This window comes from Chionomys nivalis, chromosome 2, assembly GCF_950005125.1.
Source record: "Chionomys nivalis chromosome 2, mChiNiv1.1, whole genome shotgun sequence".
Classification (NCBI taxonomy): Eukaryota; Metazoa; Chordata; class Mammalia; order Rodentia; family Cricetidae; genus Chionomys; species Chionomys nivalis.
Window position 1 is genome coordinate 82616851 of NC_080087.1, and position 11684 is coordinate 82628534.

Consider the following 11684-nt stretch of genomic DNA (forward strand, 5'->3'; position numbering starts at 1 on the left):
TTCGGATATTATCTGTGCTGGTTCACACTTATAACCTCAGCATTTTAGAAGCTAAGGCAAGCTAAGGCAGAAGGATTGCTACAAACCTGAGGCCAGCCTGGGCTACATAGCAAGACCAAGACCCTGTCTTAAAAAAGTGGAGAGCAACAGAGGAAGATACCAGCTTCCACGTGTGCACACACACACTCACACGTGGTGCTGGGGTGCCATGCAGCCCTGTGAAGTTCCCAGTGGAGAACACTGCTCAGCACTCCTCATATCCTCACCCAACAGCTCTGGAGTGGGTTGTCACCAAAACTTCCTAAAAGTGAGAAAGCTTAAGCAATTGTCCCAGCACTGCACAGCTGGTGGCTGGCAGAGCAGGGACTTGGCCAGAAGGAGCACGCACCTCTTAGGAGGTAGATTTAGGAGGATCTACTTTCCAGATGTGGAAAGAGTTGAGAAAAGGAGAGTTGCCCATTTCCCAAGTAAGTCTTTGGGAGAGCCTTTCCCCCACCCCCACTCCGTGTTCCTGGGCCAGAAGCCTGGAGGGGTGTGCATGCTTGAGTGTGGGTTCCCATGAATAATTGAGGGTCCTGGAGCGCCCCACAGCTGTCCCCTCTCCCTAAACCGGGGAGGGGGTGGTGACGTCATTTTCTCCCCCGCTGGGGCCACTTCACCTGGGTTATAAGGCTCTGGCACTGGCTGGCTGCTCAGCCAGCGGAGAGGTCCAGGGTCCGGACTCCCCACCATGCCGCGCCGTGCACCCACCTCCGCAGCGCTGCTGTTGCTGCCCCCGCTGTTGGCACTGCTGCTGGGGACTGGTGAGTCCAGAGCCCACAAAGGGATTAGGTGGCAGGCCAGTATACCTGGGGCCGGGCTATAGACAGGCGGCTGAGCTTACACACGGGGGCAGCACACCTGGTAGGTGCCAGGCTGGTGGGCTGCAGTAACGGAGGAGTTGGGATCAGTACCACGGACAGTGCCTGTTTCATCCATCCACAGCCTCCTCGGTTCCCCTGGCGCCCAGACCCTCCAAGGAGGAGGTGAGCGAGGAGCCCTTCTTTCCCCTCCCCATCTTGTTTGGTCCCCTCTGCTCAGCTTCTCCCAGGATCCCCACCTCTTTCTTTTCTCCTGTAGCCACTCTGTTTGCCCAACTCCCTTGCCCTTGACCTCCCTCTAACCTTTCATCCTTGCCCCAGCTAACCCGTTGTCTAGCAGAGGTGGTCATGGAGGTGCTGACACTGGGCCAGGCCCAGAGAGGCCTCTGCACAGCTCTGCTCCACAAAGGTAGGAATCCCTTAGTTCCCCTCGGGCTCCCAACGTCTTTCCCCACCTTCCTACTGGCCCACAGTGCATGGTAGGAAAGTTCCCAGGCCCCGGGGTCAGTGTGGTGCTGCTAACCCCCCGCCACACACCTGAAAGAGCCTGGCTACAGCACAGGGACTAGAGCCGAGAATATACAGCCTGTGACACCCCCTCCCAGTGCCAAGCAGTCCCTTTCATGATGTCAGGAAGGACCCAGAACTCCTGAGCAACCCCATTTCTCAGTTGGTTACACAAAGAGAACCCTATCTTTCCCTGCCAGAGATATTCGAGACAGAGCCCCATGGCTGTGTGTACCTTGAGGAGAAGAGGTTACTGGGTGAGGACTTCAACAAGCAGGAGACTGGAAAGATGAGGTCCAGTCAGGAGATAAGGGACAAGGAAGAGGAGGAAGCAGCAGAGAGGACCCACAAGTCTGAGGTGCGGGAACAGGCCATCCATACACAGCTCCACAGCCAGCTTCACCGGGAAGAGGAGAAAGAGGAGGAAGAAAAGAGGCAGCCACAGAAGACCTTTGAGCATATGTGGGAACATCTAGAGGGTGCCAGGGCCCCCCAGAAGCGGGTGGCTGAGAAGGCCAGTGATGAGGAGACGGCCCGGTTTCAGGCAGAGGAGAAGGGCATGCACCTCCTGGGTAGAGGTCATAGTCTGTGGCAGGGGAGTGAGATGGCGGGGGGAGAAAGGCACGAAGAGTCCTCGAGCCATCGTCACCACCTGGAGCAGCCGGGCACCAAGGCCAAGCAGGAGGAAGAGGCAGAGGAGGAGGCAGCTTCAGAGCAGGAGGTGAGTGGCGGGGCCACTCCAGGGACACCCAACGAGGTCTCTTCTAACACCTCCTAGTGCTGGGCCACAATGAAACCCACCATGAAGTGGGTCAGTGATCAAGTATGAACCAAGACTAGGTAGCAACGCCCAAGCAAGGACAGTGACCAGGAAGACACCACTAATTACCCAGAAACATCAGCATCATCGCCAGTCTGTACCAAGTAAGACAGCTCCCAGTGAAGCTCCCAGCAGCCACTCTCCTGGTTCACTAGGCTAGTGACAGATACCATTGGCTAAGCCATGCAAGGTCCAATATATCCCACATGCCAGCAAGGATGCTCAGTGGGTAAAGGCACTTGCTGCCAAGCCTGGTGACCTGAGTTCAATCCCTAGGTCCTGCATCGCATGGCGGATGGAGAGGACTGACTCCCACAGGTTGTCCTCTGACCACCCCACACGTGCTGGGATACACATGTGCACATACATGCCCACAATAAATGTATAAACTTGTTTTTTAATTATGTGCTGGAGACATGGTTTAACAGTTCAAAGCATTGGCTGCCCTTTCAGAGGACTCAGGTTCAATTCCCAGGATCCACCTAGTGACTCTGCAACTCCATTTCCAGGGGATCCTATGCCCTCTCCTGGTCTCCAGGGGCAGCAGGCAGACATGGTGATATACAGACATATATGCCGGCAAACACCCATACACGTAAAGTTTTTTTTAACTGATTAAATATAACCTTAATTGGGAGCAGCAATCAAAATGGCCATCACATCACAGATGGGTCACCCAGAGCTAGGATGTAGGTCTGTGGTAGAATGTATACTTAGAATGCAATGCCCTGGTTCAATTCCAAGCACTATATAAACCAGCTGTGATGATATACATCTGTTATCCCAGCACTCAGAAAGCAGAGGCAGAGGATCAAGAGATCAAATGTGAACCTCCACACCGGTCCAGTGGGTGAACAGAACTTTGGGGTTTGGGGGAACAAAGATGGTAGCCATCACTAACCATGACAGACAACTAGGAAGGGACTTTAGGCCACCAGTGATTTACAGTGGTCACAGAGGTGGTAACCATATTTCTGATCTCCCCCAGGAAGACGATGTGGAACAGCTAGAGCGCATGAAGGAGCAGCTAAAGAAGGCCACCGCCATGCTGGGAGAGGCACTTCGGAGGGAAGGCTGACCCCCATCCATTCCCCTCCTTTCCCGTACACCCTAAGGCTCAGGACTGTTGACCTCAGAGCCCCCATCCCACCAACTGGCAGGGGCTGGGAAGCAAGGGTGTGCCTGAGAACCAAGCCTGAGAGAAGTCTGAGTGGGGTGAGGGCTGGTTCAGACTCGGGACCCCACCCCACCCCTCCATCCCTGAGTGAATAAAGCACAAAGCAAACCGTGGCTCACATGTGGCTCTGGAGGGACGGGACCTGAAATAAGCAGAAGGGACTATCAGGCTGGGCGCTGCTTGTCAGCTTTAAAGTTTTATTAAACTGGAAATTATATTAATATTAAAACTTAAGTCAGGTGGGGTTGGGGTCATCAGGAAGAGGTTTGGGTGCTGGGGAGGGAGGTAGCCGGTTTCGGCTCCTGCCACTGTGGACCACGATGTCATCATATTCATCCTGGGAAGAGAGAGGGACAGCACAGGAGTCAGGTAGCTGCCACCTTGCCCACTGCCAAGGCCACAGCGCCTAATGGGGTCTTGCTGTGATGCCTGCGTTCCCTTGCCCCTCCTTTAACACCCTGAATGCACCATGCTGGAGGTCATGGCTCTCAGCACCACCTTCTCCCACCACTACCCTATGTGCTCTGGGTATTAGTCACCTGACACAGCTCTCTCCCCACGCCCCTCTGCCTTCACCCACCTTCAGCCCTCCTCATGCTACGCTGGCCCCTATACAAGGGTGTGCTGTTGTCTGCATTCTTCAGTAATGCTCCCTCACTGCTGGCGGAGGTCTTTCCCGACCACCAGTGTTCCGGCCACTCTGACCATGCTCAGACCCTCACTGCCTGTGCTCACAACCGCCTTCTGGAGGAAGTCTAACTTAGCTCGTCTTTGTGCAATTTTGTTTTTCCTTTTTGACAGGGTTTCACTATGCAGCCCTTGCAGGCCTCAAACTCACAGACTACCTCTGCCTCCTGAATCCCAGGATTCAAGGCTATGGTGTTTGCCACCATGACAGATTGCCAAGTCTATGACAGTTTCTCCTCATCTCTGTGTCCCTTGTCTAAGTCCCTGGCAGCATCTGCCAGGTTTCTGGTTGTCTGTTTACCCCGACCCCTCCAGGGGATACCCGTTCCTGACTCACGCCCTCATCTCTGTCGTCGCTGTCATTGTCGCTGCTGCTGCTGCTGCTGCTGCAAGGGCCAAGCTTATCGTCCTCTTCCTCAGGCTCAGGGGCTCCATGTGCACGGAGGAGGCGGGCAAGGACGGGGTTGGGCCGAAGCAGGGCGCTACCAAGTGGGGTGCGGCCCCCATACATGCGGGCGGTGGGGTCAGCACCGGCCTTCAGGAGAAGTTCCAACACGCTGGCTGCCTGGGCTTCCACCGCCAGGTGCAGAGGGGTCCGGCCACACGTGGGTTCCTGGGGGAGGTGCCAGAGCAGTCAGCGAGAGCACACAGGGGACAGTGCCTTCCCCACACTGGCCCACCACAGTGGCTCACCGGTTTATTGAGGTCAGCTCCAGCATCCCGGAGCAGTTGGACCATCTCTGCATCTTTGTGGATGACAGCTACGTGGAGTGGGGTGTGGCCTGGGGACAAATGACAAGTTAAGAAGCCTCAGCTCTGCCATGACCCGAGGGAAGGGTACCAGGTTTGGGGCCTGGGCTCAGGTATCAGCATGCTGGCAGGGTAAGCCTGAGTGGTGCGGTGTCTGGATCTACAGGGAGGAGCCTGGGGACTCGGAATGAGAGCACTCACTCTGTGGACCAACAGAACCAAGTCTGAGGTCTTCCTTCACAAAGAACAGCTCTTTTTTTTTTTTGGTTTTTCGAGACAGGGTTTCTCTGTGGCTTTGGGGCCTGTCCTGGAACTAGCTCTATAGATCAGGCCTCGAACTCACAGAGATCTGCCTGCCTCTGCCTCCCGAGTGCTGGGATTAAGGGCGTGCGCCATCATCGCCCGGCTACACAAAAACAGCTCTTGAGTTCCATCCCCAGCATCATAAATTAAAACAAACAAGGACAATAACAATAGAGGTCCCACAAAGGACCAGGGACACTGGTTATCAGGTGACCTCAGCCTATTTATGGAGAAGCCAAGTTCTTTTCTCATGAGGCCTGAGTGAGGAGGGTGAACTCTGCACCCTCTGCCCAGGGCTAGGAAAGTGGGGTGGATCCTCTTATCCCAGTTAGGCTGAACTAGAGGCTTACACTAGGGAACAAACAGTTCTGGAGGGAAGGCACCTTGCAGATAGGTAGTCCAGGCTCAACCACTGTATCCAGGCATTTCTGGATCTGTGGGTTGGCCGTCTGGGATGCAAGTGGTTTGATGACCAGATCTGGGGAAGAGGAGTCCTGTATATCAATTCTTAATACTCCTGGGGGTCCTTGGTCCAGAAGCTGGGATTTCTGGAGACTTAGGATGATTTTGCTTTTAGGAGCTGGTTTTGCTTTCAGGTTTTTTGTTTTGTTTTGTTTTGTTTAAACAGGGGCTCACGATGTAGCACAGGTTGAAGCTGACCTCATGATGTTTCTGCTTCAGGCTTTTGCCACCAAGTGCTGGGATTAGGCACATATAGCCATGCCCGGAGAAGGGTGTGTGAGACAGGGTCTCCTGAACCTAGACTGATCTAAAACTAGCTCGACAGCACCAAAGATGACCTTCAACTCCTGATCCTCCTGCTTCCACCTTGCAAGGGCTGGTATTTAGGCATGTGCCATCACGCCCAGTTTATGCTGGGGATTGAACCCAGGGCTCTGTGTTTGCCAGATAAGCACAGCCCCGGGTTTCAAGTCAGGTAATGGCCAGGGAGTTCTCGTCCTTCCCAGGGCCCAGGGCCCTCACCCTCATAGTTTTCTGCTTCTAGCTGCAGCTTCCAGTCTTCATCACTTGGCTCCTCTTCGTTCTCTGGGTTAGGTTGAGGGTTCACAGCAACAGGGTTTTGGCTGGTGTCTGGGGCAGGGTCCTGGCTCTGAGTGAGGTAGGTATCTGAGGCATCCCTTGGACGTCTGGGGCGGGGCTGGAGCAGCACGCATGCACATGTGTGTGCCCTCATGCGGCAGGCCAAGTGCAGTGCGGTGTGGCCCCCTCTCTCAGTCACCAACACTCCTGCACCGGCTGCATACAACTTCTCTACCGTGGATGCCTCCCCCAGGATGGCTGCGAGGTGCAGGGCTGTCTACAGGGAGAGAGAGCAGGGGTTAGGGCCACAATGACAATCCTGGACCCGGCTCCCTAAAGTGACCATCCCCAGTGGCTCACTTGGCCTAGGTCATTCTGCAGGTCCAGGTACTCAGTGCCGGCGGAGAAGCCCAAGAGGAAATCCAGGAAGGGCTCATGCTGATGTATCACGGCCAAGTGCAGGGCCCTGGGGATAAAGGGAGAGGTCAATAAACAAGAAGCTACAAACTGTGGCCACCGTTGGAAACATTTCAGTGTCCGGGAGTCAGGGCCAGGAGCTACTTTGGTTGGTTGGTTGGTGTTCTGAGATAAGACAAGGGTCTTCAGCAGAGCAGTGGTGGCATATGCCTTTAATCCCTGCACTTGGGAGGGAGAGATAGACTGATCTCTGTGAGTTCGAAGCCAGCCTGATCTACAAGAGTTAGTTCCAAGACAGGCCCCAAAGAAAAAGAAAAAGTTAAAAAAAAAAAAAAAAAAAAGAACCAGTGTTTACTAAGGAAATTAGCCAGCTTAAATTCCAGTACCTGGAGAAGCTGAGGCAGGAGGATTGTTACTTCAAGGCCATACTGGGCAACATGGTGAGTTCTAGACCAGCAGGATCAAATACTAAATAATGAGATTTGGTCACCAAGAACAGCTGGGCATGGTGGCATGTGTGAAAGAGGCAGAGGCTGGTGGGTTCTGTGAATTCCAGGCTAGTCTGGTCTGCAGGTGAGTTCCAGGTCAGTGAGGGCTGCATTGGGAAGCTTCATCTCAGATAATAACAAAGCGAAGAGCAAATGAGGCAGACAGCAAACACCGACCAATGGCCTCTACACACAAATATATACACACAAAGACAAACTAGGTATAACATCCCCAGCTTCTAATCTTTGTACTTCAGAAGCTGAGGCAGAAGGATCACAAGTTTAAGACCAGCCTGGGCTCCACAGTGAAGCCCTGACACAAAAAACAAAATACAAAAAAGTGGAAAACAAGGGCTGGGGCTGGGATGTGGGTTGGGGAGCACATGCCTAACATGTGCACCACAGGCTTGACTGACAACACACACACACACGTATACACACGCACACACACACACACACACACTATGGTTCTAAAAATAGACCTCCAGATTACATAAAGCAACAGCTAACAGAATGAAAACCAACAGATGAATCCATAGACTTGGAGATTTCAATAGGTCTCTGTCACGAATTGTTCGAGGAAACAGAAAACGTCAGCAAAGAGACAGCAGACTTGGAGAGCAGGGTGTGTGGTTGTTGCTGTCTTGTTTTCGCAGTAGCGGATGGAACCGAAGGTTCCATGCATGCAGGGAAGCACATTCTCATCAGCCTCTTTGTTCCCTATATTTTGCGACAGGGCCTTGCCATTCATGTTTCCCAGGCTGGACTTGAATTCACTCTGTTCCTAGGCAGGACCTGAACTTAAGAATCCTTCTGCCTCAGTCTTCTTTGGAGCTGGAATTAGACGCCCAGCTTTGAACAACACTGCTAACCAACATTACCTCTAAATCACAGATTATTTATTTATTTAGTGTATGTGTGCCTGAATGGATAGATGCACACCACGTGCAGGCGGGAGCTAACTAACAGAGGCCAGAAGAAGGCATCAGACCCCTGGAAACTAGGGTTATAGATAGTTGTTAGTTGCCATGTGAGTGCTGGGAACTGGACCTAGGTAGGTCTTCTGCAAAAGCAGCTAGTGCTCTTAACCAGCAAGCTACCGCTCCAACCCCATTTTATAAACTCTTTATAAGTGCGCACATAAGCCGGGCGATGGTGGCGCACACCTTTAATCCCAGCACTCGGGAGGCAGAGGCAGGCGGATCTCTGAGAGTTCGAGACCAGCCTGGTCTACAGAGCTAGTTCCAGGACAGGCTCCAAAGCCACAGAGAAACCCTGTCTCGAAAAAAAATAAATAAATAAGTGCGCACATAACACTCAGGGTCAATTTCTGGGCCAAAAAACCAAGTCTCAGTAAATCAAAATGAATTGCCATGGGAACACCATTCCTGATGGAGTACTTGCCTAGCACTCAGGAGGCCTGGGTTTGATGCCCAGCACGGAAAGAGAAACTAGAGAGTGCAAATCAAGCAAAGAATATTCTCTGCCCACAGTGAAATAAAACTCAAAAGCGGTAACAGAAAGACATCTGGAAACTCCTCCAAGGATGGAAAATGAACATGCCTCTTCATAATCTGCTGGCCAAAGGATGGAAAATGAACATGCTTCTTCATGATCTACTGGCCAAAGGAGAAATCAAGAGAAAATAGAAAATATACTCTATTAAGCGAAAACAAAAACACAGTATATCAGTAGTTCTCCGTAGGGAATATTTGTAGCACCCAAAGCTCATTAGCAACGAGGAAAGGTGAGTTGGTAAAGCACTAGCGTGGCAGGCATAGTCAGTCCCCAGCAGAGCAGGAAGCATGCACCACATGTGGAAGACCAAGAGTGTAAGGCTAGAGGCTGGACCAATGGCTCAGCAGCTAAGAACACTTGTGGCTCTTGCAGAAGACCCAGGTTTGATTTCCAGCACCTGCATGGTGGCTCACAACCATCCATAACTCCAGTTCCCATGGATCCCACAAGCACATATACAGCTCACACACACACGTGTGCAAGTGAAAAACATTTATATCATAAAGTAAAATAATTCAGGAGGCAGAGGCAGCCGGATCTCTGAGTTTCAGGCCAGCCTGGTCTACTGCTCTACAGATTGAGTTCCATGACAGCCAGGGCTACACATAGAGAAACCCTGTCTTGATTAAAAAAAAAAAAAAATTATAGAGTTCAAGGCTATCCCAGGCTGTATAGTGAGACACTGACTAAAAAAGGGGCTAAGGGGGGGTGGTGGTGGGCAAGGCTGGGAAATAGTTGGTAGGTAAAGCACAGTGACCAGTGACCTTAGTTCAGAACACACCTAAGAAAAATCTGGTTGTGGTTTTAAATGCTTATAATTCAGCACTAGGGAGGTGAAGGCACACGATCCCTGGATGGAGTGTGTAGGTACCCATCTTTGATCTCAGCACTCAGGAGGCAGAGGCAGATGGATCGCTCTGAGTTTGAGGCCAGCCTGGTCTACACAGTGAATTCCAGGCCAGCCAAGAGCTATACAGAGAGACTTGGTCTCAGAGAAGGAGAAGGGGTCAGGATCCCTGAGGTTCTCAAGCAGCTAATCTAGCCTCTGTGGTGAGTGCTCGGCCAGTGAAAGGCCCTGTCTCAAAACAAATCAACAGCTCAGGGTTCTCCTCTAGTCTCTCTCTCTCTCTCTCTCTCTCTCTCTCTCTCTCTCTCTCTCTCACACACACACACACAAACACACACACACGGCATAGTGATATATACTTGGGAGCTGGAAGCAGGAGGATGAAAAGTTCAAGGCTATCCTCAGCTGAATAGCAAGATCAAGACCACCATGGGTTATATGAGACTATATATCACAAAAAAAAAAAAAAAGGAAAGAGGAAAAAGAAAATTACAAAATCTACATCATCTACATCTAAATCTAAAGTGATCAGAATGAAATAATAAAGGAACAAGAACCAATAAAATGGAAAGTGAAAAATAAGAAAATTAAGGAAACAACATCTGGTTCTTTAAGATTCGTGTTTATTGTGTTCCCCTCATGGGTCAGGCACTGAGTCACTGGGCACACGCAAAGCACAAAGGACAAAAAATCCCGGGTACAATCCCTTACATAGACCGTCACCACAGCTGTCTCTTCTCCCCAGTTTAGCGACTAAGCACAATTTCCTTTTTCTTTTTTTTTTTTTTGGTTTTTCGAGACAGGGTTTCTCTGTGGTTTTGGAGCCTGTCCTGGAACTAGCTCTTGTAGACCAGGCTGGTCTCAAACTCACAGAGATCCGCCTGCCTCTGCCTCCCAAGTGCTGGGATTAAAGGCGTACGCCACCACCACCCGGCTAAACACAATTTCCTGATTCTTAAAATTATTTTTCAATCTCCCTCTCCTCCTTTTCCTCTTCCCTCATTTTTGATACCAGGTCCTCCCAAGCTATCCTCAGACTTAGAGATCCTCTTTGCCTCAGCCCCTTGGAGGGCTGGGATTACAAGTGTGTTCCATCACACTCAGTTCAGCTAAAAACAGCCGCTGGAAGGTGGTGGTCTGGGAGGAACATTTGGTTAACAGACAAATCTATCCTCGTGGAAATGAGATTCTGAATATTTTTATTTATTTATTTATTTATTTATTTTTGTTTTTGTTTTTTAGTTTTTTGAGACAGGGTTTCTCTGTAGCTTTGAAGCCTGTCCTGGAAGAGATTCTGAATTTTATGTAGCCCCGGCTGGCCAGAAACTCACTTCGTAGATCAAGTAGCCTCAAACTCAGAGATCTGCCTGCCTCTGCCTCCCAAGTGCTGAGTGCCACTGCGCCCAGCAGCTCAATTTCTTATTTGCAGATCAATGCTGGAAGTAGCAGAGTTGTAGACTCAGGGCCAAGGACTAATTTTGGAAGTCAAAATCTGGCTTTACAAGGGTAGCTAAGATCAAAGACAACATTTGGAAGCAAGGAGTCAGAAGGTGTGGAACTAGAGGGCTAACAAAGGTCCGGGGGCCTGGTCGGGAAGGTTCAGATCCAGTTTGGGGATCAGTAGGTAGGATATGGATTACAGGAGCACAAATTTAGAATTCAAGAAAGGTGAGACGCCTGACTGTGGGAGAAAGTAAGACTAATCTTCTCACAGTTTAGTATTTGGGAGTTAGGGGTCAGGAAGTCCAGCATCGGAAGTCAAGAGTTAGGAACTAGAAGATAATAAGCCACAGGAATCATAGGTTAATGGAGACTCAGGTAGGATCCTGGGGCTCCGTTTAGTAATTTAAGGTTTACTCACGTGTCCCCATCCTCAGTGACGTAGCCAAAGACCAGGGGCGCCCACGACAGCTCCGGGCCCAGCTCTGCGTACAGTCCTGGTCCTCCGGGAGCCGCTGCGTCGGGACCTAGAGAGCCTAGGCCGCTGTCGCACCATTCATCGGCGTCCGCAGTTTTTCCCAAGCAAGCGACCCCGGCCATGGCCCCAGCCACCTCGGGTGGCCCCCTGTGGTCGCCCGCCAGTCGCTGGGCTTTGCCGTGAGCTCCAGTGCTTCCGCCCTGCCGGGAATTCCCCAACACGCCCCCTCATCTATCCAATCAAAATGTGTTAAATAGCTACACTCCGCCCCTATACAGCACCAGAACCAATCAGAATAATAAGGTAGACACTAGCTCTCTGAGTTTCCCCACTTTTTCCAGACGCCCTTTA

General features: G+C 51.3%; 2 protein-coding genes across 2 annotated transcripts; one reads left to right on the forward strand and one right to left on the reverse strand.

The window, feature by feature from the left end:
• The first annotated feature begins 730 nt into the window (after window positions 1-730).
• On the forward strand, window positions 731-3265 carry Ccer2 (coiled-coil glutamate rich protein 2). Its single transcript, XM_057761098.1, has 5 exons — window positions 731-803; window positions 985-1025; window positions 1182-1269; window positions 1568-2088; window positions 3176-3265. The coding sequence occupies exons 1-5, from the start codon at window positions 731-733 to the stop codon at window positions 3263-3265; spliced, it is 813 nt and encodes a 270-aa protein (XP_057617081.1).
• Window positions 3266-3541: 276 nt separating this feature from the next.
• Nfkbib (NFKB inhibitor beta) lies at window positions 3542-11536 on the reverse strand. Its single transcript, XM_057762333.1, has 6 exons — window positions 11277-11536; window positions 6506-6611; window positions 6089-6422; window positions 4745-4833; window positions 4389-4664; window positions 3542-3701 (listed from the first exon to the last, which is right to left on the reverse strand). Exons 1-6 carry the CDS (start codon window positions 11453-11455, stop codon window positions 3600-3602), a joined length of 1086 nt encoding a protein of 361 aa, XP_057618316.1. The 5' UTR covers window positions 11456-11536; the 3' UTR covers window positions 3542-3599.
• Window positions 11537-11684: the final 148 nt, after the last annotated feature.

Bases quoted from the DNA above. Each gene is read 5' to 3' on its own strand.
- Nfkbib (XM_057762333.1), bottom strand. From the start codon at position 11,455: ATGGCCGGGGTCGCTTGCTTGGGAAAAACTGCGGACGCCGATGAATGG. The intron at 4,665-4,744 runs GTGAGCCACTGT...CACCTCCCCCAG, and splicing joins GAGCTGACCTCAATAAACCG to GAACCCACGTGTGGCCGGAC. The intron at 3,702-4,388 runs GTGAGTCAGGAA...CTCTCTTCCCAG, and splicing joins GCGACGACAGAGATGAGGGC to GATGAATATGATGACATCGT.
- Ccer2 (XM_057761098.1), top strand. From the start codon at position 731: ATGCCGCGCCGTGCACCCACCTCCGCAGCGCTGCTGTTGCTGCCCCCG. The intron at 1,026-1,181 runs GTGAGCGAGGAG...TCCTTGCCCCAG, and splicing joins CCAGACCCTCCAAGGAGGAG to CTAACCCGTTGTCTAGCAGA. The intron at 2,089-3,175 runs GTGAGTGGCGGG...GATCTCCCCCAG, and splicing joins AGGCAGCTTCAGAGCAGGAG to GAAGACGATGTGGAACAGCT.